The sequence below is a fragment of the Pygocentrus nattereri genome, chromosome 21 (assembly GCF_015220715.1).
Source record: "Pygocentrus nattereri isolate fPygNat1 chromosome 21, fPygNat1.pri, whole genome shotgun sequence".
Classification (NCBI taxonomy): domain Eukaryota; kingdom Metazoa; phylum Chordata; class Actinopteri; order Characiformes; family Serrasalmidae; genus Pygocentrus; species Pygocentrus nattereri.
This window is the reverse complement of record NC_051231.1, coordinates 34,802,691-34,828,295: the sequence shown is the minus strand read 5'-3', so window position 1 is coordinate 34,828,295 and position 25,605 is coordinate 34,802,691. Positions and strand designations below refer to the sequence as shown.

Sequence of the window (25,605 nt, the reverse complement as noted above, 5' to 3'; positions counted from 1 at the left end):
CAGTGGCATCAGCTCCGTCAGTTGGAGGTTTAAATCGGTGCTGCTCTGTCGTTTGGATGTTAATTTGTGTCTATTGTGAGTCAACAAAATAAACTCCCAGAATCGTGTTGTACATCTTTAATCACTATCATCAGGCCAAACTCACGTGATCAATAAAGTTGATAACAGGTGCTCTCACAAATACAGAACAAAAGGTAATGGGGTCAGGGGTCACCTCAGGACCCCTACAGTCAATCGTCTCCACTCACACCCACGCACACTAAAGAAAGACATTCAGCGTCAGCAGATTGTTCCGGTCATTAAAGACTAACGTAAATGATTTCTGTCCTAAACTCTGGACGCAAGTTTCTGCCAGGCAGGAGAACAAAATCGAAAAACTGACTTTTTAGCTCAAAATAACGACCTGTACTCGCAGAATTTGGCGTCATGGCCGAGTCATCGCTTATTTACCTCTTAATTTTGAGTTTGTAGAAGAAATTTTTGACTTCTGTCAAAACTCAAACGGGATTAAATTTCAAGAGTCACTATTTTGACAAGAGTCATGAATCTGAGGAAACATCATCGCTCCGAGATTTCTGATATTACACTCTGGAAAAAATGCCATCTTTCCAAATGAAACTCTTTCATCTGAATGATTTATCTAATCTCTGTAAAGCCGAGACTGTTGTAAGCTTATTGTAAGGCTGTTTAACTTATTTCTAGACAATCTTTACTTTTACAGTAAAATGATTACATTATATTGGCTGAATGTTTTGCTTATAAGAAAAGCGAAACAAGCAAAATTACCTGCCAGTACAGCGAGATAATCCGACTTACTACAATCACTTAAAACAAGTAAAACCGCCGAGAAATAAACGCTCTCACACTGAGCTCACAACAATGTCTCACGCGTAATATTAGATACGTCGACTGGTTTTCAGCTAAATGTACTCGACTAATCCAAGCCGTGCGGTTTTACTCTCTCTGCGGCAGAAACCGGCTCCGTTCTAACCCGGACCCCCACTTCTCTCTTCCTTTTTTTTGTGATTCTCAGGACAGGAACGCTTCCCTGGCAAAGAGAGTTCACTACCACATTAGAAACATGAGTTCAGTAGAAAAAGAAACAACCGTATCACAAAGCTGAGGAATTCCTGATTTGGAGCGAGTCTGATTTTCCTGTAGTAAAGGTAACGATGGCATATTGCTCTCCCGTGTCTTTAAAGGCATGAGCGAGTCTCTTCCACTCCGGATCCAGTAGATTCTTCCTGCAGCGCAGCATTGGAAAATCCTTCAGCTTCCCAGCAGAACGTAAAGGCTCTCGTCTCTCCATCCGCCGCTTTCAGTCCAGTCCATTCTCAGCCTATCGAACCGCATCAAAACCGCTTTGATCTGAAGGCGACGATTCGACCGCGTCAGATGTCTCCAGCATGACTCCAGCATGGATGAAGGTGGGATTCATTACTAAAGTCCAGGTGAGAGATTGCACTCAGCTTCCTTTTTTGGCCAAAGTGAAATTCTTAGGTTGTGAAAATCAATAAAAACAAAATTAAAACTGGCTAAATTCCACGGATGTGTAAACAGAACCAAAAGAACACCTTAAACCGTGTTCAAACTGGAGATTTAACGACGCACCGAATCGCTTCCTAAAGAATCGTAATCTAATCTAACTGACCAACCCACGCTCTGCCCACAGCTACCGTACTAATGATGGACAAGCTTCACAGAACACTGGTCAAACATCTCGGCCGTCTCAATTCTGCTTTATAAGCTTGCTTCACACAGTATATTTGAGATCTGGAATGCATGCCGTTTAAAAAGGTGTTAGAGGGGATCACAGTGGTGGTGATGGGAACCAGACGTCCCTCTAAAAGCTCCTACAGAAAGTTCCTACATGAACTGGTTCTGAATTCACTGCCTGATGACTGAGACGCTGTTTTATGAGAGTTTAGAGAACTTCAACTCCATTCATGGTGGAGGGAGACATGCAGGGCGCTGTGCGGCAAAATAGTCCCCAAAGAAAACTCATTATTCCAGATTTTCCACTGTTTTCCATCATCAACATTCCATATAAGCTCAGAAGACTCGTGTAGGTTCTCTGGTGGTTCTGGATGGTAAATAAAGTGTCTATATCTGTGTTGTAGTCATGGCGACGCCTGGTTCCCATCACCACCACTGTAAAGACGTCTGAACCCTTTCAGACGAAACCCTCTGGATCTCTCTGATTAACACCTCACAGACTGACGCAGACATTTTGATAAATTGGCAGAGTCTCCTGTGTGTCTCCCGTTAAGCTTAAGCCCTGCCTCATTATGAGGAGCTGCGACTCTGAGCTTAAACTCTACATTCATTTGGTTAGATGTGATTTTGAGCAGCGTTCCCTAAAGCTCGCCCAACAGCTTTTGTGGGCGGAGTCTGGAGCGGCCAATCACTGTGAGGTCAGAGATTTACACCCCTAGGTAGCACTGAATCTGTAACTGTAGCACCATAAAGCTGCAGCAGACCCATCCACCGCGGAGTGACGTGCGTTTATGATGAGTGAATGTGTTCCTGCAGGTTCGGTCCAGTGTGCTGAGGTTGGTCCTAAAATGCCCTGGGTCAAACGAGTCTGTCAGTAGAGAATGCCTCTCTCCGGCTCTCCGGCTCTCCTCTCCATGAGGCCTGAGAGCATGATTGTAGCTGTGTCTTGGATCCGAACACGTCAACATTTTGCGTGTAGAAAAACCTCTGAGATCAGGTTTAGGTAGGTAGACTGAGTGTAGCTGAACAGGGCTGTCACGATTACTCGATACGAATCGATGACTCAGACAGGACGTATGCTCTCCTATTGGTCTGTATTCCAGTAGAAAACACATTAATACACATTTATACGCATTTCTGGCATGTATGTATATATGGCTGTGATTTTGGGGCATTTCTGTTGATCTATTCATCAACTTAAGACATAAAAATAATATAATATAAAAATTTTTATTAAAAAAAAAAAAAAAGAAAAAAAAAAAAAAAAAAAAAGCAAAAACCAACAAAACTCACTTTAAGGGCTCCCCCTCCTCCCAATAAACTATTCTGAAATGTTTACAAAGGCTCTGCATCATTTGTTATTACCCAATTTCATTTATTGGCCATTCTAAAAAAATAATTGATTACTAATATAATCGATCGTGACAGCCCTACAGCTGTGGATCTGAGATAAGCCCAGCCTAACTGTTCAATTAGGCTTGATTAAAAATACCTCAGTAGAGAAATACACCTGACCTAAACACACCTGTGTTGGGTAATCAGAGCTGTCCTAAGCGGACGTTAGGCAGTCAGGCTGTACTCTGGCCGGAGCGCCTCGCGGTCAGGCCTGGTCTAACCACGCGTGGTGTTTGGGCTGTTAGGTCCAGCCTAAGCCTGTGTCCGGGCACCCGCACCTGACCTTCAGGCCGGTCAGGACAGGGCCTGAACACACGTGTGTGCGTGTCGAACAGTCTCTTATGATGATCGCTGCGTGTAGAACAGGATGTAAGCCTGAGTACTGCAAACCTCCTCCACGCTACACACGTTCATCTCCGAGTCGTTACAGTGGACCCAGAAACCTGCACACACAAAAACACACACACACACACACACACACACACACACACACATTAAACATCAAAGCAATTTTACTTTACTAAACTAACTTTTACTTTGAAACCCGACACTTTAATTTGAACACATCTCCCTGTTTTTATGCAAGGAAAGAAAACTGAATTAACACTTCATCCGGTTTTAAATTTCCACAGCTTACAATAAAACTGATACTTCACTTCTGAGTTACATCAAAATCAGTACTGCGCAAAATAATTCAAAAGTGATCTGTGGACAGCGTTTATTTGCTTAAAAGAACTAATTCAATTTAATCAAGCTGTGTTTAAATTTGTTTAAGTTTGGGCAAAAAAACATTGGGTTAACTGCAGTGTAGTGTAGGTTATACTGTAGTGTGTAAGTTGTGCTTTGGAGCCTAATGACAGGATAACCCTGAGGACTGAGTGCGCTGAAAGAGAACTCAGAGAACTTGGTCTACATTTACATTTATGACATTTAGCAGACGCTCATCTCCAGAGCGACTTACAATTATTTCACACAGGGAGGCCAAGGTGGTGTTATTAGTCTTATTGGTACAGTGTAGGGTGGTTAGTTATTCCTTTAAAAAGCCAGTTGTTTCATCCCTCGTCTAGTGTCTGCTCTGTTCTGAGTTCAGTCAAATACAGTCAAAGCGTTGCGCTGTAACGGGTCACAGGTTACAGGTACGGCAGGTAGAGGTGCAGCTGAAAAATGCTGCTTTTCTGCAGGAAAACAAAATCAAAACGGCGCGTGCTGAACATTCAGCAGAAGAGCTGAGGTGTTTTGTTTGTCTGACCAAATGACATTATAAACCACAACAACAGCTTTGTGTTCCCCAAAACAGCCTGTAGCTCTCGAGCACTTATCACTCGCCATCGAACACATCCCTCCCACACTTCTCCGCCAACAACTCCGCCGCAATCTCACCGCCGTCGTTTGTGCTGAAACGCAGCTCTCAGCCCGTCAACGGGGCAGGATTTGGTCACTCTGACTCGTCTGGGCTGCAGAAACGGCACTTTTCGTGTTCTGAACTGCTCAAAAGGACCAAAAGCTCTGGAGGAAGAAACATCTGGCATTTGTGGATTACAAGTATGTTTCAGACGGACTCCCAAACCGGCTTGTTTACGGATAAACCAAACATGGTTCTATAGGAAAGATTTTCTTTACTAAAGAACCCTTGAAGAACCATCAAGTGTGTAGGGATGGGTCTGAATTACCAAATTTCAAATGAACAAAAACATAAGAGTAAATTAGATTTATGTGGAAATCAGCTTCGCCTCCGTATCACACACTCTCATATTCACGGACATGAGCTGTCGGAACTGCAGTGCTCCATCTGAGGGTAAAGCAGAGCCTTACCTTCTGGTCAGAGGCTCTAACGTTTTTTGTTTTTAACGTGGCACTACTACTGCATTGTATCGGCATCAAAGTATTGAAGAAATGTGTCATGCATGGTGAAAATGTGTTTAAACACACACCAACCAGGCGTAACGTTCTGACCACCTCCTTGTTTCTCCGCTCACTGTCCATCTTATCAGCTCCACTGACCGTATAGCTGCACTCTGTAGTTCTGTTACAGACTGTAGTCCATCTGTTTCTCTGATACTCTGTTACCCTGTTCTTCAGTGGTCAGGACCCCCATGGACCCTCACAGAGCAGGTACTGTTTGGGTGGTGGGTCATTCTCAGCACTGCAGTAACACTGACGTGGTGGTGTGTGTTGTGCTGGTCTGAGTGGATCAGACACAGCAGTGCTGCTGGAGTTTTTACAGCGTCCTGTGGGCTGCGTCCTGTGACCACTGATGAAGAACTAGAGGATGACCAACACAAACTGCAGCAGCAGATGAGCTGTCGTCTCTGGCTTTACATCTACAAGGTGGACCGACAAGATAGGAGTGTCTAATAGAGTGGACAGTGAGTGCAGAAACGAGGAGGTGGTTTATATTTATATAAACATTATATATAAATTTATAATTATTTCAGCCATATTGCTGAAGGCTACCTACTATGGATGTGTGGTGTGGCTCTGGGTTTAGTGGAGTTCAGCAAACAGAGAGATGCTGAGTGATGCAGCTTTGTCTAAATGCTGATAAACTGTGCAGTAATGGATGAGCTGCAGTCTGTAAACCTACATAGTGCACCTGCACGGAAGGGGTTTCTGATAAAGTGGCCAATGAGTGCAGCTACAAGGTACGAGGACAAAAACGGGAAACTGAGTAAATCTGTGCGTCTAGAAAACGAAGAGGAAAAACAGAAAGACTGCGTTTAGCTGAACACTTCCCGCCCGTGTGTACGGACACTCACCTCCCTCCGTGTTGTAGCAGTAGGCGGTGTAGTGTCCTGAGCCGAAGCCTTTCCCATGATGCATCACCACAGCGGAGAGGTCGTAGGTGTACGCCTGCCGCTGCAGCGCCGAGCGCGGGTCTGAACAGCAGTATGGCTCCATGTTCAGAACCTGATCAAACGCAACGTGGACTCCGATCTTCTCCCTGTGGTTCCGACCCGACCAGCTACAAACATGTGGAGAAAGAGACGCTCAGCAAGCAAAGACAAACCACTGCACTCAGTCCGCGGATCTAAAGCAGCGTTCACATGACCGCGGAGGACAAACGTCTGGATTGTCACTACATTGTTTTTAACGGTGCCGGAATGGAAAATTCCGACCCAACCGAAAATGAGCGGAATGCTATGTCAAAAGCTCAATTTTCCCTAATTTTGCCATTGATATTGTTGTTCAGCTCGGGATTGTCCAACACAGGTAAAAGAGTGCAGAGCTCCTCCTCAAACAGTCTACACCGATAAAGCTCTCCTCTGATAATCACTCACTCATTTTCGGCAGCACCGCCGTCACCACGGCAACGTTTGCGTAGTTTTATGTGTCGTATCACTGAGGGACAGAATGGTCGTTTTCCAATGGGATGCATCTACAAATTCGATCCACGGTAGAAATGTGAAGAGAACTCTGATCCGGTTCCAATACACAACCGCCGATACCGATGGATTCGGATACAGAATTCTTACTGTGATGTTGTTGTTGGTGATCTTGTGTTTAAGGTCACTGAGCATATCTGTAAAGGAGGGCTGCCGCTGAACTGCTGGTTTGTGAGAACCCCGGCACCTTTTCATCCGATGCACTCCGTAGTGCATGTTTCTCAGTCCCGAGGCTGTGAATTCCGACCTTGTCCGCTACTGACAGCGGCCGGTCATGAATTATAATTAAGGTCGGCAGCTTCTCTGTGATCCCTTTAGCCTTTGGGTTCTCTGCGGGAAGTTTATCATGTTTCTGGAGAGCATCAGTGAGAGTCGCTGCCTGGTGGCGTGAACTCCTGGCACTCTTTCACGTGAAACCTCTGCAGGTGATCTAACTGGTTGGATAGTGTAGTGGGTAACACCTCTGCCTTCTGCACCGTAGACTGGGTTTGAATCCCCACCTGGGTAAACACCCTACAGTCTACCAATAAGAGTCCTTGGGCAAGACTCCTAACACCACCTTCGCCTACCTGTGTAAAATTATCAAATCGTAAGCCCCTCTAGATAACGCTTTTAATCCATGATCCAGTTAAACATGTTTACCTGCTGCTTCTTTACTGTGTCAGTGCAAACGGCAGAGAAAACACCAGTAGCAGCAGCTCATGTTTGTTTATTTGCGTCTCCCAGTAACAGGAGAACATGCGAGAGTTCGCAGGAGTTCATTCGGTTCAGCAGCAGCTTAAAAGCTGAGTAGAGTGTGATCCCTAATATTTTAGTCACCCCCCCCCCAAAAAAAAAGACCTTGTCATCGTTAAGACCTTAAAAGTCGTTCAGTGTATTCAAGGCTTAAAGAAGCTAAATTTGGACACCAAACAAATCTGGGGTGAGTGGAAAATCGTGTAGATTTGATTTTTTACTGATTGATTCCTTTAAGATTCTGATAATGAAGCCACCGAGTGCCACATTCAACCCAATCAGATCAGGCCTGAGCCAAATTCAAACTGTGGGGCACAATTATAAAGACGTTTCTAACAGCAAGGACTATAAATAGGGCAATAAAAGCTCATTACAGCCTTCAGGCCTAAACAAGATGCGCTGAATACAGAGGAGTTTCTCTAAAAGCCCCACAGCACAAAGCTCACCGTAAAAATGTACACGACTGTATCTCGGAATTCTCTTAGGAACTCAAGCTGTGATCCATTTCCTACCATTTCATGGTTTAATAATGTGTCTGGTGTCACCTTCAAACATCACTTGTTTGCTGTTTATTTAGAAGGAGAACAAGGCTGTGGAACGTACCGGAAGCGTTTAAGGTGAAGCCGCAGCACCTGAGGTAAACGGTAGATCAGCAGCTGTTTGCACGCCTCGGACAGCGCCAGCGGCTTGTGGGACGACTTGCGCCTCTTTCCTAATAAAACACACACGAAACAAATTATAGTAAATAAACAAAAAAACAATGCATTCAAATATTTTATTAAAAAACAAAAAACTTTGTTGCTCTATTGATACATTTAAAAAGCTCTATAATGTTCATATGATCCACACAGTCACTCTGACAGACTGTAATACACTACAGGAAGCGTAGGGGGCGATACGGCTTCTACTGTTTCATTTAAAAAGCTCTATAATGTTCATATGATCCACACAGTCGCTCTGACAGACTGTAATACACTACAGGAAGCGTAGGGGGCGATACGGCTTCTACTGTTTCATTTAAAAAGCTCTATAATGTTCATATGATCCACACAGTCGCTCTGACAGACTGTAATACACTACAGGAAGCGTAGGGGGCGATACGGCTTCTACTGTTTCATTTAAAAAGCTCTATAATGTTCATATGATCCACACAGTCGCTCTGACAGACTGTAATACACTACAGGAAGCGTAGGGGGCGATACGGCTTCTACTGTTTCATTTAAAAAGCTCTATAATGTTCATATGATCCACACAGTCGCTCTGACAGACTGTAATACACTACAGGAAGCGTAGGGGGCGATACGGCTTCTACTGTTTCATTTAAAAAGCTCTATAATGTTCATATGATCCACACAGTCGCTCTGACAGACTGTAATACACTACAGGAAGCGTAGGGGGCGATACGGCTTCTACTGTTTCATTTAAAAAGCTCTATAATGTTCATATGATCCACACAGTCGCTCTGACAGACTGTAATACACTACATGAAGCGTAGGGGGCGATACGGCTTCTACTGTTTCATTTAAAAAGCTCTATAATGTTCATATGATCCACACAGTCGCTCTGACAGACTGTAATACACTACAGGAAGCGTAGGGGGCGATACGGCTTCTACTGATCCAAAAGATAAAATAACGCACTTTTTAAAAATTCAAAAACGTTTAATGTGGCTGGGATTCCAGGCGACAGGCAGTGTTGCCCATGAACAGGTTCTGTACTGCTGTAAGGTCAGAAGCGCAGTAGCTGCAGTGGCGTGTGAACTCACTGTTGCAGAAGTTGCAGGCGTAGATGCAGCCCTCCAGTGCCTCGGTCTCAGTGAACTTAGCGAGCATCTCGGTGAGAGTGCAGCTCCGCTGGCAGGCGTTCGCCTTCTCCAGGCTGTGATAGCGCTCCGGAAACTCCAGTGACAGATCCCAAAACGGCTCCACCGTGTTCGACTTGTGCTTACAGGACAGACACGTGACCTGGACAAGACAGACGACGTGGAGACGTCACACATACGCAACACGGAAAAAGCTCGCGGAGCCAAAGTCATTTTCACTGAGGTGCTCGAGAGCTGGACGACTGATTTAAGGAGAATTAGCTGCATAATTTCCCCTAATTCCTACAGATAGTCCAGATTAATGCTACATGTTGCAGATTCACACTGGATTAAAACCGCTCCACAATTATTACCATCAGACCGTAAAACTAAACGCTGCAGATTCAAACCACCCCAGTAAAAACAATCCCAGCTTCCTCGTTCGTTTGCACCAGTTTAACATTAAACAGGAAGCTGTTTAGATCTTAACCTCTTCTTAGCCACCGAGTTTCAACAGGAGTCCCTTTAGCTCAATGTGCGAGTCAGGGATGTTTCAGTCACCCTCACTGTGCAGTCGGTCGCAGCCGGAGTTAACTTTAGTGTAGGGTGTGTTTGAAGTGAGCATTAGAGAAGCTTTAGAAAGGATTGGCTTTCTTGGGCTAATGACCGCCTTTAGTCTTGATTTACCCTTTAGCATATCAGCCTGTTGGTCTATTGCTTCAACCAAGCTGGACAATCCGTGTCTCAAATCACTGCTACTGTTGGCATGAATGACTAACATTTACTGAATTCTGGCGCTCGGCGATACAAGCGAACGAGACGCACATGAGACGAAAGATGAGAACCTGGGATGTGAAACGGCTTTCGGCACCGGTTTGCAGAGAGGCTGCAGTGCGTTCATGCACACGCCACAGGTTAACTACACACCTGTTCAGTTCACAGGAAAAACCTCAACTTACTTCAGTGGATGAATATGACTCTTATAACAAATTCTATAATAGTAAATGCTACTTATATATTAAGAATAAAGAAAATATTCTCAATATGTTGTTTTCCCTTATGTTATTTTCTTAAGGTCTAAACCGTGTTCATTGTCGAGTTTAAGCAAATGGCAGAAAGGTGAAAGTGGTCTCACTCCCACCTTACCAGGCCGAAGCTCCAGTCTCGCGACTCTTCAATAGTTCTGTAGAGCATCGCGGCATTGGCAAGCTGAGCACGAACGCGGATTTCGACAAAGTGAAATATTACCAGTATCGGTATCAGAAGGGGAAAGTGGCATCAGTCCACCCCGTCAAACGGTCATCAACAGATCGGCAAAACCTGCCCTTCAGACCAAGGAAGACACTTTAACATGAAGCTTGTAGATAAATAAACCCAAAATATGAATTAGCATACACATGCTTTACACTACACTCCTATAGAGTTCTTCAGAACAGAACATGGTTCTTGTGGTTGGTTAGTGGGTAACACCTCTGCCTTCTACGCTGTCCTTGGACAAGACTCCTAACAATGTAATGTAAATGTTCTATATAGAACCATAAACACAAAGAACCCTTTGTAGGATTCAAGGGTTCTCTGCATGGGTAAATGGTTCTTCAGAAAGATGGAGAATGTTTGTATATTGTTCTATACAGCACCAAAAAGAGTTCTGCTGCTGTTACAATGTCAAGCTTGTAACAATGGAAGAACCCTTTTTGGTGCTACACAGAGCCATTTTCAAAAAGGTTCTATAGAGAACTATATACAGCACATCTGAAAAACGCATTCACCATGCGGAGAATCATTTTATCATGCAGAGGGTTCTGTGAGTGCTCATGGCTCTACATGGCAGAACCATTTTCTTTACTAAAGAACTCTTGAAGAACCAGCTTTTTAAAGTGTAGTTAAAGTAATTTAATTACTTGCAGTAAGTTCTACCGGGTTCATTTGACCCGTCACACAATCTTGATGATTATTATTATTATGATTATAGCTGTGCACCGTAATAATTCGGGCTGCTCACATGGTTATTGTGTAGATTGATCAAACCGCTGTGTCCATCAAACACCAAGCTCTGAATCTCACTGCACGTCCTAACCGCTCTGCAGCTTTTACAGGCGCAGCCGGCAGACAGCACCTCACTCCAGTCGCCGCTCTGAGCTACAAACACTGGAAACTCCCTCCGTCTGTAACGGCTTTCAAACCTGCGGCACTTTGCTGAAGGTCCTGTCTGCATCAACATCAGCTGCTCGGCACCAAAGACATTCATTAAAACCAGCGCTGCCACATGAAGGGAAGAGCAGCGCCAGAAAAGCTGACGCTTACAAACGCTCAGAGTTTGTAAAGAAACAGGAAACGAATCTGTTCCTGCTGTGGAACCACAGCGACTTCAATACGACCACGTCACCGTCACGGCCGTTAAAGCCGAGTCGCGGGGACGGTTTGAGGCCTCGCCGCGCGTTTCACAGCCGAACGTCCGTTAAAGTCGAGTCGCTGGGACGCTTTAAGGCCTCGCCGCGCGTTTCACAGCCGAACGTCCGTTAAAGCCGAGTCGCGGGGACGGTTTGAGGCCTCGCCGCGCGTTTCACAGCCGAACGTCCGTTAAAGCCGAGTCGCGGGGACGGTTTGAGGCCTCGCCGCGCGTTTCACAGCCGAACGTCCGTTAAAGCCGAGTCGCGGGGACGGTTTAAGGCCTCGCCGCGCGTTTCGCAGCCAAACGTCCGTTAAAGCCGAGTCGCTGGGACGGTTTGAGGCCTCGCCGCGCGTTTCACAGCCAAACGTCCGTTAAAACCGAGTCGCTGGGACGCTTTAAGGCCTCGCCGCGCGTTTCACAGCCAAACGTCCATTAAAACCGAGTCGCTGGGACGCTTTAAGGCCTCGCCGCGCGTTTCGCAGCCGAACGTCCGTTAAAGCCGAGTCGCGGGGACGGTTTGAGGCCTCGCCGCGCGTTTCACAGCCGGACGTCCGTTAAAGCCGAGTCGCGGGGACGGTTTGAGGCCTCGCCGCGCGTTTCACAGCCAAACGTCCGTTAAAACCGAGTCGCTGGGACGCTTTAAGGCCTCGCCGCGCGTTTCACAGCCAAACGTCCGTTAAAACCGAGTCGCTGGGACGCTTTAAGGCCTCGCCGCGCGTTTCGCAGCCGAACGTCCGTTAAAGCCGAGTCGCGGGGACGGTTTGAGGCCTCGCCGCGCGTTTCACAGCCGGACGTCCGTTAAAGCCGAGTCGCGGGGACGGTTTGAGGCCTCGCCGCGCGTTTCACAGCCGAACGTCCGTTAAAGCAGAGTCGCTGGGACGCTTTAAGGCCTCGCCGCGCGTTTCACAGCCAAACGTCCGTTAAAGCCGAGTCGCGGGGACGGTTTGAGGCCTCGCCGCGCGTTTCACAGCCAAACGTCCGTTAAAGCCGAGTCGCTGGGACGCTTTAAGGCCTCGCCGCGCGTTTCACAGCCGAACGTCCATTAAAGCCGAGTCGCGGGGACGGTTTGAGGCCTCGCCGCGCGTTTCACAGCCGAACGTCCGTTAAAGCCGAGTCGCTGGGACGCTTTAAGGCCTCGCCGCGCGTTTCACAGCCAAACGTCCGTTAAAGCCGAGTCGCTGGGACGCTTTAAGGCCTCGCCGCGCGTTTCGCAGCCGAACGTCCGTTAAAGCAGAGTCGCGGGGACGGTTTGAGGCCTCGCCGCGCGTTTCACAGCCAAACGTCCGTTAAAGCCGAGTCGCGGGGACGCTTTAAGGCCTCGCCGCGCGTTTCACAGCCGAACGTCCGTTAAAGCCGAGTCGCGGGGACGGTTTGAGGCCTCGCCGCGCGTTTCACAGCCGGACGTCCGTTAAAGCCGAGTCGCGGGGACGGTTTGAGGCCTCGCCGCGCGTTTCACAGCCGGACGTCCGTTAAAGCCGAGTCGCGGGGACGGTTTGAGGCCTCGCCGCGCGTTTCACAGCCGGACGTCCGTTAAAGCAGAGTCGCGGGGACGGTTTGAGGCCTCGCCGCGCGTTTCACAGCCGAACGTCCGTTAAAGCCGATGCAGGTCTACGTTAACATGGTCGCCATAGAAAACATTGGTTGTTAATTCATCTGAATACGTGAGGTAAATCTAGTGGGGGGGTGAAGATAATTTTCCCCCCTCAGCAATTTGTTTTTCAAAGCTATCAAGTTTGTACACCTTTCCATTTTCTCAAATATATAATAAATATTAAACAAGCAGATTAATTTGATTTATTCACTGAAACCATTTTGCTAACGTTATAAACACTGTTTGAATTCCCGTCTCATTTTTTGAAGATGGCATCTGTGGCTGTGATTTGCTAGAAAAAAAGCAATATCCCTTAAGATTAGGGGCTGAACACAAACAAACTAATTAACAGCTCAATCAAATGAATTAAAAAGAACAACTCTGGCTCAGAGCTAAGCTGGTTTAGAGCCTACATTAAGCGCTGTGACTTTTATTGCACTTGTGGTGTCCCACAAGGCTTTATTCTAGGCCCTACATCAATTAGTTTGTACATAGTCCATCTTCCCCGATTCTATATGTCTCTTTTCATCAGTGTGCAGACCACACCCAGCTTTCTACTAGCTTCATGCCTGACCTGATCTCTCAGAACCCCTTGCAATTAATTACACATGGTTCTAGCTATTGAAAATGAGGCTCAAGGAAAAAAAAAAAACAAAACAACAAAAAAAAAAAAAAACACTTGTTTGAGAATCCTTGACTGCAAATGCAAAACATTACAGGCATAAGTGGGAAATCATCTTTAGTTCCTACAGTGAGAAAAGTTTGTGAACTTTTCTTGTTCTTTAACCAAGGGTACCACTCCTATAGTAAGGAAAGCACCTGCATGAACAGATTTACCAACGTAAAACAACAAAATGGAGAAAAGCCGGAGAAAAAGCATCACCGTCACTCAAACAAACAAGATCACATAACTCAAATGAAAAACGGGTGCCTCACCTGGCTCAGCAGCTGCCCGTGGAAGATGGTGTTGAGCACCTTGAGCACCTGTTTGGACAGCTTCCTCTGCGTGATAGGGATGACGATGCGGCGTTTTCGGCTGCCGTCCGACTCCAGCTCCTGTTGGACTTTATCCAGCAGCTCGCAAAGAAACTCCTGGGCGTCCTGCTGGTTGTAGCCGCGGAAGGCCGGGATCAGGTTCCAGACGGAGTGTAGCATGGCGAAGGGCGATACGAGCGTCCAGCGGCCTGACCACATCACCCTGAACAGCGTGTGCAGCTCGTGGCACAGTGACATCTGCTGGCGGGAGGAGCACCGTGGCTCTTTGGGCTGCACCAGTTCCACCGGCCCATTGTTCTGCTTCCCGAGCGCGCTGAGGGCGCCAGCGCTGCCCATCATGCCTGCCGAAACTCCACGCACACCCTGGGGGTGGTTGCTCTTAGCCAGCAGCTCCTCTGTCTCACACAGGTCCAGCGTAAGGAAGCACTCCCTGAACTTCTGCAGGTGGCTGAGCACCTGCAGGATGGAGTTCATGTAGCAAGTGTTGCCCAAGTTACGTAGTCCCGTGACGCCTGGCGCCAACCGCCTACGCCGCACCTGAGACGAGGAGACGTAGCACCTGCGAGGTTTTCCTGTGTTGCTGTGGTTGCGGAGTGGTCTGCTGGGTTTGTTGGAGAGTGGTTTGTTGGACAGGGGCTGGAGGGGCTGCTGTTTCAGAGGCGGGGGCGGTGGTCTCTCGGGCGGATCGCGGAACTTGCGTGGGATGAGGGTCAGGGTAGGACGCGCCGCTTGGGTTAGCAAACGGGCACTTTTCCTAAACAGACGGACAGGATAGTGAGAAAGATACACGGACAAGGGACGTAACAACACAAGGAGAACAGGTGCCTAAAAACAGCATCAGTACCGGCAATTGAGAATAACGATGAGGGTCATTACAGTTAACTAAAACTACATAAAACAAAAACTAGCACCTAAAATTGTGATACCATTTTATTAAATACATTTAATTAGATTTTAAAAACGAAATCCAAAAACAACAAAGTCCACTGCAAAACTAACAAAATAGAATTCCTTAGAATTGCACTCCCTTCATCGAGAGTTTAGAAGTGGATCTTTTAAATGATTAACGCACCCTTAAACTAACCGCCATCCAAAAATTACAAATTTAGTTACAATTTTTTTTAACTGTTTGAATATATTTTAAATATTTAAAACTGTTACCTGTCACCTTAACAAGTTTAGCAGGTAAAAATTCAACCCAACAAAGTTTTTTTTTTTTGCCTGTAGATAAATTCAACCAAGCATTGTGTTCATGTGTGGTAGTATTTTTGACACCATGCATACCACTAAAGCAGCGCATCGGTCAGGCCGCTGCTTTTCTTTTCAAAAGCTCGTTTAAAGATTTTTTTTTTATTATTCTTAAAATAATCACAATGTAAGAACTACAGTATCCACAATGCACCTGCTACAGAGGACACACCACACTGGTGATGAAAACAAGGCTGTCGAGCATCCACAACTATATTTATCACCAGATATTGCTGAGATCATATACCACACCTCGGCGGTACGTTAGCCTGCTCCTCCATGAGCCTCTTCTTCACCTCCCTGCGCTGCTTCCTCAGCTCCTCTCGCTCTTGTTCCACCTTTTCGTCACGCTTCCTCTGCTCCTCCAGTTGCCGGTTGCTCCACCTCCGAAAAGCGACGGTCAGCATCGCCCGCCGCCGGTGCCACAAAGCCGCCTGCGTGGCCGTCCGCGATCCAAACCCTTCACTTCCAGCCCGGAGAGGAGAAGAAAAAGAAGACAACAAAGGAGAACACTCTCCTCCAAACGATGAGGAACGCAGGGAGCGCTGTCCTGGACTTCGGACGGTGGACAGCGCCCCCCGCAGGAGCTTCAGGTCACCCTCTGCGTTATCGTTCAGCACGTAATCACCGCAGGCGAAGCAGAAGACGTCCAGCTCCCGCACCTCCATGGCCAGCGGGTGCTGGGTCTCCTGGTAGTGTCGGAGGGAGTGCTCGTCTATGTAGCGTCCGCAGGCCACGTGGGAGCACTTGAGGCAGGCCCACACGGACTCGGTGGTGTCGCAGTCCACGCAGCGCCATTTCTGAGGGTTCAGGATGGAGTGGTCGTGGCCCAGACGGAGACGAACCACATGCTTACAGCGGTCCATCTCTTCCCAACGCACATGTGCTCTCGGAGTCAGGAGCCACACCACTGTGCCATGGCAACCCTGTTCCTGGAAAACAGAAAGCACAGTCAGAAACTGAGGCGAGGCGAGGCCAGTGGCAGCAGAAATGAGCGAGACTTCTGTGAATGTTTCAATTTAAGCATTTTCTATGTTGTCACATATTAGATTGTTTGCACCATGTAGAATTATTTGCGCCTTGACTACACCTGCAGACCATACTACCTACCTGTGCCTAACTCTTGCTTATAAATTGACGAAGCACTGAAATTAACGAATGATAAAGCGCCACACCGAGATACTTCGTGTTTCTCGTCAATACTTTCTGGGAGACTGTTTGCATTTTTTGTCTTGCGACTATTTTTAGGTCATTTTACTCCTCAATAAATGCACAACAAACTTAAAGACTTCATAAGTCTTCGATATTGAGGTTTGATAAAGTTTGCCTTCAGCTGGTCAGTTTACACAGAATATATAAACATCTCTGGTACGGTTAGCCTGAGTGACCTCTGGTCACACGCTAAAAGTTTCAGAACTTTCATTTTGCACAAACATTTCGAATGACAGCACAACTCTGCTGTCTTGGACTCCCGACCACGGACGGCTGCAGCATCACCAGGGATCGGACCTTCGATCTCCTGATAAAAGGACCAACACTTAGACGGTACAACCTTCTGTGTTAAACCAAAATAACACGTTACAATATCATAAGACCGGCCACTTCATTAGAAGCCTCTCACTTGTAGCTGGTGCACAACCCAAGGTGCTGCTGGTGTAAAGTTAGAGACTGTAGCCAGCTGTTGATGTACAGTGATGGACACCAACGCCCCTCCTGGAGAAGAGGAAGAAACCTTGAGAGGAACCAAGACTCAGAAGGGGAACCCATCCTCCACTGGTCGACACCAGACAGCAAACATTGCTACTATCAAGTTTTATAGAACAAAAGTGGGGAAGAAAAGAAAGAAGTGGCTGATTAGATTAGTTTATGATTATGCAGCAGCGGTGGTGGTCAAGCCGATGGCTGGTCAGCAGCGGCACCCGATCAGGGCAGAAGGGCCAACAGCATCAGACGCTCAGGATGGGCAGCTGATCAACTCGGCAGAGAAAGGAATGAAAACACAGAGTCGGTTCTGTAAAGAGTGGCTGACCACAGATTACAGTATAACAGAGCAGCAGAGACTCCAGCAGGTCCAGACCTGACAGGGAGACTAATCACCAAAGGCTCCACTGTACAAGTGAGTTTTTGGCCTAGACTTAAAGACTGAGGCTGAGTCTCGAACATTAACAGGAAGATTATTCCAGAGCTGGGGGGCTTTGTATGAGAAGCTCCGCCCCCCTGGTGGAGCTTTATTAGTTCTAGGTACCAGTAGTGAGCAGCACCTTGTGATCTAAGTAGGCGTGATGGTTCATAGTGGGAGAGAAGGTCACTCAGGTACTGAGGGGCGAGTCCGTTTAGAGCTTTATAGGTCAGTAATAGGATTTTATAATCAATGCGAAATTTAACTGGTCACCAGTGCAGGGCTGATAAAACTGGGCTGACCTGGTCAAACTTTCTGGTTCCTGTGAGACTCTGGCTGCAGCGTTCTGGACCAGCTGAAGCTTGTTGACGCTTTTGCTGGGACGTCCAGACAGCAGGGCATTAAAGTGTCCAGCCTTGAAGTAATGAATGCATGAACTAACTTTCCTGCGTCCTGTAGAGATCACGCATTTCTTAATTTAGCGATATTGCGGAGATGCAGGACGGCTGTTCTAGTGATTAGTTATATGTGCGTCGAAGGACAGAGGAGCGTCCATCACGACACCCAGATTTTTTACAGATGAGCGCGATGCAGCTGAGAAAGCGTTAAGTTTAAGTGTTGAGTTAGACAGTTTGTTTCTAGCTGCTTTTGGACCAACAAGCAGGACCTGTTTTATCTGAGTTAAGTAGCAGAAAGTTACTCGACATCCAGTCTGTTACGTCTTTTACACAGTCCTCAATCTTGCCACGTTTAATTTTATCATCCGGTCTGCTTGATATATATATATATATATAACTGAGTGTCATCGACATAGCAGTGGAAATTTATACTGTGTTTACTGATGATGGTGCCCAGTGGTAACAAATTGTGAATAATATAGGCCCTAAAACTGAGCCTTGTGGAACACCATACTTTACTTTTGCTGGGACAGATGATTCACCCTTTACATTAACGAACTGAAATCGATCAGTGAGGTAGGACCTGAACCAGGAAAGAGCTGTTCCTGTTACTCCTACAAGGTTTTCTAGTCTATAAGTAAGATCACGTGGTCTACTGTGTCAAATACTGCACTAAGATCAAGGAGGACTAGCAGAGACACATTTCCTTCATCAGAGAAAAATAAAAGATCATTTAGTTTTTACTGGTGCTGTTTCTGTGCTGTGGCCTAAAACCAGACTGAAATTTTTCATGCAGATGATTCCTATACAGATAAGAGTTTAATTGTTTTGCTACCGCTTTTTCCAGGATCTTGGATATAAAGGGGAGATTCGAGGTGGGTCTATAGTTTGATAGTTCACAGGGATCGAGGTTCGCTATGGAACACTTTGTTTAGTCAGACGCCAGTCGCTCTAGTTGTCTGGCCATCTGTTTCAAAGCTCGGGTATGATCGTTTGATTATAATGTTATATAATGTTGATTATACCAAGGGGCGAGTTTTTTCTGTTTTTAAATCCTTACCAATTTTTTTTAATGTAGCCACACTATCTAGGGTAGATCGAAAAGTATCCTCGAGACACTTGGTCATAATATCTGACTCGGTAAATGGACAGCTGGCAGAAGCTGATGACTGCGGAAGGTTTCTGATAAAGTTGCCAGCAGTGGAGGAAGTTATAGTCCACTTTATATGATAACATGATAACATGGTCATGAACGCACGTTACCTCTAAACGGTCAGTTTCTGAGCCTCTTATGCTGGACATCTTCATTCAAATGTCAAATCATTTTTCAAAACATCTAGAACTGATCGTCTTCTGCACCATCTCTGCGAACCTTCACAGGTGACATGAACTCACTCCTCCGATCTCTGTTGTCTCTGGCTTTGGGACGCCTACAACTGGCATGAAGGTTCGGCTGTATTCCAGCAACGAGAACATTCTGACAAACATCTGAAAAATCAGATCCTCTGGTTCATCTCACTTTTTCCTTTCTTTGCCGAGTTGATCAGCTGCCCATCTTTTGCGCCTGATGCTGCTGCCTCTTCTGCCTTGATCGGGTGCCACTGCTCGCCAGCCTTCTGGACCGGCTTGACCACCATGAGCTTCTTGCTGTACAGCGCTGTGCAGTCCTCACCCTCAGATGCTGCCGCTGATCATAGACTAATCTAATTAACCGCTGCCCTGCCTGTTTTTCCCACTTTGTACTGTAATACTAACAATGCCTGCTGTCCGGTGTCGACCAGAGGAGGATGGGTTCCCCTTCTGAGTCTTGGTTCCTCTCAAGGTTCCTTCCTCCTGCTCTTAGGGTGTTTTTCCTTGCCACTGTCGCCACTGGCGACGCTCCTGGGGGCTCGGACCCGGATTTTCTTTCTGTAGTGCTGATTGTTCCGTAAAGCTGCTTTGTGACAGCACCTGTGGTAAAAGGCGCTATATAAATAAACTTTGCTTCCTCGTGCAGATCTGCAACTCCAAAACCAGCTCAAACGGAGTTACGGAGCCCTGAGCTGTGACTGAAAGAGCTCCTGACGTTTCGGCTCCTGGATGAGGTGATGAAACTGCTTTCACACCACGTAAAGCAGCCCATTCACTGCCAACGCTTGTAGAGGCCTTCTTGGCTTAAAATTAGCCAAAATAATTAAATAAAAGTGCAGTAGCCAATAGGAGACAGTGAGGGCGGGGCTTCAGTCAGTCACATCAGCGGAGAAGAAACTAAGCTAGTGATGGACTGTACCACTCATTTCCCCCAGTCTGAAACTAAGACCAACATCCTGAGACTTTCAGAAGACGGGAACTCCGATTTCTAGACAGAGAACCAGTTAAAAAAAAAAGACATTAAAGTTACATTTGAACACCTTGGCATTAATATTACATGGTCACTGTGAGAACTGTGGTTCTTGAAGGTTTATTAAGTAAAAGCAAATCAATTCTACATGGATGGAGGATAACGGAGGACGCATACGAAAGGTTCTATACGGAACGTTTTTGAAAAGGGTTCTAATACAGCTCGAAATATGTCCTGCTCTTGTTACGATGTCAGTCCTGTAGACAACAGCAGAACCCTTTTTGGTGCTACATAGAACCTTTTTGAAAAGGGTTCTATCTAGAACCATATGCAGCACATTCTCCATCAATCTGAAGAATCATTTCACCATGCACAGAACCATTTAAGCATCCGAACAGCTCTACATCGCACCAAAAAAGGGTTCTGCTATTGTCTGACATCATAACAGCACATTCTTAAAAACGATGGTTCTACAAGGGCTCTTTGGTTAGGACAACTGTTTTATCTAGCGCAAGTTCCGCAAAGAATCATTTTGTGCTTAAAGGGTTCTCTGCATGGTAAAATGGTTCTTTAGACTGATTGAGGATGTGCTTTATATGGTTCTACATGGAACCTTTTTGAAAATAGTGCTATACAACAAAAAGATCTACTATTGCAGGTTTGACATTATAACAGCAGATTAAATCGGTATTAAATAAAAAGAACTCTCTGAAAGGAGAATCAGAACTAAAAGGTATTAAATACAACAGTTCAGAGGAAATCGCCACAGTGCGGTTATAGTGCGTTCACATGTGCCAATGAGTGAGCAGCAGAGGGAGCGGGTTTCTATTCTACACGTTCATTTTGTTTACGTTTTTACCGTTTGTTTATATTCATAATACAGGGCCTGAAAAGCCTGACCCGATTTTTTACAGCAGTGAGGCGCCGAGGAACCAATCACAATCCAACTGTAAGAGTTCCTGACCGGCTCCTTCAGTCTGAGAGGAGCTGAGACCCCTGAGCAGAACGTTCTGCGTTCTCCACGTCAATGTGAATCCGTCAGAACTGAGCACCAGGATTTTCATCAGCAGTGAAGCTCCAGCAGCTCAGAGCGTTCGGCATTCGTTGGATGATCTCCGAAATCCCACTGAAAGAGCCGTGAGAGCAGCGACGCCCGACACGCTCAGTCCAGTCTGGGATGAGTCTGACTGTGGTGTTGATGTCGTCCGTACAGCTGGAGGAGGTTCAGACTGAGACCTTGTAGAACTACATAATAAACTTTACGCTCATTTACACCGTTTACAGCTCACTGCACTGATCTGGGATGATTTACAGGAGAAATGATTCATTTTGAAATCAGATCAATCTTTTCTAATCGTCCTGTGCGGCTTAAAGAAAACCCCTAGTTTCAAAACCGCCACGCGAGGATCAACCCTCAAAGAGAGACATCAGGACTGAAAACGATGTTTCAATATCAATCCGTCCGTCTTGTCAACTCAAAGCAAAGATCTGCCACGGCACTGGCTAGAACACTTCGTGATGAGAAGACAGCAAACGCCTGCAGTTCTCGCTTACAAGCTTTCATGTTTCCCGCTCACAACAGTATCCGACCACAGACGCCCACGAGACTTCAGACAGAAACCAGAACGTCTTGTGAACGCAGCCGGCTCCACCACAGCTGCAGCCGTGGCTGTAACTGCAGACCTGCACAGTGCGGCTACCACAGCCGCCGTTTCTGATGAAACCCGCGTAGAACGTTAGTCACAGCAGCACCTGTAATCCCCGCTGCGCTGCAGGGCCTCCTTCTCGCTCTGGGCCCCCCGGACCATTCAGGGCTTTGGCTTCTCCTCACGTGGGGCCCCTGATCAGAAATAAGAGTGACCGGCTCTGGAAGACTTACTCTGAAAGCAGGCTCATAAAGGCTCCCGCGGGCGCGCGTCCAGCATCACAGCCTCGGGCGGAGGGGAGGAATCTCTTCGGGTCCACAGCTTCGGGCCTCTCTGGGACGGGAAAGGTAGAGACGGGTTCCGGTGGTCAGTCGTAAACACGACCCGACATCAACACGGCAACGCGGGGCCTGAGAACCAGAAGACGGACACACGGTTCACATCACAGCACTGACATTCCCATCAAGCTCACGGAACTGTTCAAGTGCGGGCGGAGAAAGTTCAGCCGCAGACTTCTGCCCACCCTCTTAAAAAAGGGTTCTAGAAGGGTTCTTCAGTTAAAGGAACGGCTCTGTTTAGAGCCATGAGTTCTATATCAAACATGGTGAATGGAGGATGGTTCTTTAAGGGTTCTTTAGTAAAACAAATGGCCCTAGAACCCACTTAAACGTTTCTTTGCGTGGTGAAATGATTCTTCAGGTTGATGGAGGACGTGTTGTGTATGATTCTATATGGAATCTTGGTTCTACATAGCACCCAAAACGGTTCTGCTATTGCCTGACCAGCTAATTTTCCTGTTCCACCTTAAATGATGCACCAGGCTACATTCTGCCGCACCATTTAAGGTGGAACGGGAAAATTGGAACAAGAAGCCGACTTCAACCTTTTCTTCACTCAGCATGTATCAATACACACTCGCAAAAAAGAGGGTTCTTCCTGGGTTCTTTAGTAAAGGCAATGGTTCTCTTTAGAACCATGAGTTCTACATAGAACCATTTGCACGCTTAAATGGTTCTTTGCGTGGTGAAATGGTTCCTCAGATTGATGGAGAATGTGTTGTGTATGATTCTATATGGAATCTTGGTTCTACATAGCACCAAAAATGGTTCTGCTATTGTTTCAAGCCTGACATCGCAACAACACACTCTTTAAAAAGATGGTTCTTCAAGGGTTCCTTAGTAAAGGCGAGTGTTCTATTCATCACGAGTCCTGTACAGAAACATTTCATGCTTATATGGTTCTTTGCATTGTGAAATCATTCCTCAGATGTATAGAAGGTGCGCTTTACACGGTTCCACATGGAACCTTTTTGAAAAAGGTTCCACATAGGACTAAAAAGGGTTCTTCTATTGTTACAAGCTTGACAGCACAACAACAGCAGAACCCTTTTTGGTCATACAGCACATTTGACACCAATCCATAGAACCATTTATTCATGCAAAGGGTTCTACACAGAACCATCCCCTCTACTAAAGAACCATCATTTTTTAAAAAGTGTAGCAGAACCATTCTGGTGCTATTTTAAAAAAGGCTCTTAAAACAACATTATCCAATCTATAGAACCACTTCACCATGCAGAGAACCATTTAAATCACGCAAATGGTTCTATACAGAACTCATGGTTCTAACAGAACCGTACCCTCTACTAAAGAACCATCCTTTAAGTGTGTAGCAGAACCCTCTGGCGTTATTTTAAAGAAGAGTCGTATACAGCACATTCTCCGTCAATCCATAGAACCATTTAATCATGCAAAGGGTTCTACCCTCTACTAGAGAACCATGCTCGCAGCCAGTCTGTCTCAGACTGAACTAATCCGGCTTCGCTCCAGTCCGTCAGACCTCCTTCCTTCACAAACCTGCCAGCGGTGCTTAAACAAAGCCTGGAGCTCTAACGGAGCCGTTTAGCGGGGTTTTCGGGGAGTACTGCCCGTCTCCGCGCCCTCCTGTCCCGGCTATCCTGCTCCGCGGTCCCCGGTAATCGCGCAGACTGGGTTAGCTCTGCAGCTAGCCCCGCAGACTGCAGTCAGCCGTGTTACCACAGCGGGGTTTACTCGATTTGGGCGACTTCCAATTTACTGACAGGCTCCGAGATCCTGACCAGCGCTGCCACATCTCTGCCCAGAGCCTCGCCGGCTCAGAGGCTCCGGATAAAAACAGTTTCGCCGGGTTATTTTCGCCCCTCAGCCGAACAGCCGCTAGCCTGACTGCGCTAAGCTAAGCTACACGAGCCAGCTAAGCTAACGCTCCCGAACACCACCTACCGCACGGGTCTGTTTACAAGCGCCCGGTCTAGCGGCGGAACGGCCGGACGCCGGCCCCGGTTCTGCCCAAACCGGGCTCGGGTTTGTGTTTTGCTGCTCCGGCTGCTGAGTAACACGTTAAGTTTCACAACTTGTGCCGTTTTCTTTATGAAAAATCCCAAAAAATGTTCCACGAGAGCGGGATTTAGCGCTTTCCCCCACTCGGGAACACGGGGAACGCTGGTTTTAGCTCTTGTGTTCATTCAAAACGAGAAGACGAAAATCTTACGCGCAAGCTTCTTGTTTCGAATTCCCCCGTTCCACCTTAAACTCTGCTTGAGCTACACTCTAGCCCCTCCGGCGCCACAACGTAGCTCCTGCACCATTTAAGGTGGAACGGGGGAATTCGAAAGAAGAAGCTGGCGAATGGAAAGCCAACTTTTACGTGCACACAACTACACGCTGGAAGCGACTGATTTGGCGTTATTTCGTTCTCAACACCGGACAAAAGCCCCGCGTTCAATGAGAAGAGTAACCAGGCAGTTGACTGGAAATATCCGACGTACTGCTGACCACAAACTCGCGGCGAATTCGGGGTTCACCAGCGTTCCTCCTCGGCACTTTTAGACCAGCCGTCTTTCTGCTTAAAACACTTCATACTCGACATTTCGGCGTCGTTAAAGTATAAAAACACCCCGGAAAATGTGCCGACGGGCTCTGCCGCCCGGCAGCGACCGCGTCTGCTGATTACAGCGAGCAGGTCTTTCAGAAGCGGGGAAGTTGCCGAGCCGAGCCGAGCGGAGCGGAGCGGCGCCGGTCAGAGCGAGCTGCGGGAGCTAAAGCTAAAGCTAACGCTCCTCAGATACTCACCAGCAGAACAAAGAGCTCCTCATACAGACGCGGCAGCGACACTGGCGCTCATAAAACTTATCCGGCTGATCCGCAAACGCGCCGAGCTCGGCCTCCGCGCCCCCCGCGCCTCGTGTAACGCCGGGTTTCCGCGGGAAAAGTAATTTTACCGGATCAACTTTTGTTTAAATCTTTAAACAACAGCCGAAGTGAACAGATCCCATAAAAACGAGCAGATCGCGGGAAAAAACGGCCAAACTTTCTTTTTTTCCTCAGGAACGAACCCGTGCTCCACAGTAAGAGTCCACATCTGATGGAAAGCGGCGCGGAAACCCGCCGAAACGCGAGATCTCGTGTTGTTATTTGCGTGTTTTGTTGTTTGCAGCGTGTGTGCGGCTTTATTTACCGCCGTCACCCGCACACGCGAGCTGTCACCGCTCACTCGGCTCAACCGAACCCGCCGCTCTGATTGGCCCGAAAGTAATCAAGCTGGACTCTCATTGGCTCCCGGGACGTCGGTCAGAGGAGGGGGGCGGGGCTATAAGAGATTTCGCCGGTATGAAATCCAGCAAATGTTTATTTATTTATTTGTTTATTTTAATACATATGGATTGGTTATAAATGTTTACGTCTAAAAGCACAGATTTCATATAGATGATTTTTCCCAAAATAAAACTTTTTGGGAGTTGATGGTGACAGTAAATGACAAGTTTTACAATCTTTAGTCTTTTTATGTTCTGTTTAAACACATAGAATTTATATAGATCATTTATAGA

General features: G+C 46.8%; 1 protein-coding gene across 7 annotated transcripts; it reads right to left on the bottom strand.

The window, feature by feature from the left end:
* Window positions 1–2,088: 2,088 nt before the first annotated feature.
* Window positions 2,089–25,251, bottom strand: usp49 (ubiquitin specific peptidase 49). Of its 7 annotated transcripts, none has more exons than XM_017684470.2 (8): window positions 25,236–25,251; window positions 21,974–22,150; window positions 15,510–16,189; window positions 13,950–14,763; window positions 8,995–9,193; window positions 7,833–7,941; window positions 5,868–6,073; window positions 2,089–3,554 (listed from the first exon to the last, which is right to left on the bottom strand). In XM_017684470.2, exons 3-8 carry the CDS (start codon window positions 16,121–16,123, stop codon window positions 3,451–3,453), a joined length of 2,046 nt encoding a protein of 681 aa, XP_017539959.1. In that variant the 5' UTR covers window positions 16,124–16,189; window positions 21,974–22,150; window positions 25,236–25,251; the 3' UTR covers window positions 2,089–3,450. The 7 variants fall into 7 exon arrangements, with proteins under 7 accessions (XP_017539959.1, XP_017539958.1, XP_017539953.1 ...); XM_017684469.2 differs by lacking the exon at window positions 25,236–25,251 and adding an exon at window positions 25,114–25,227; XM_017684464.2 differs by lacking the exon at window positions 25,236–25,251 and adding an exon at window positions 24,851–25,221.
* Between the last annotated feature and the right edge of the window lie 354 nt (window positions 25,252–25,605).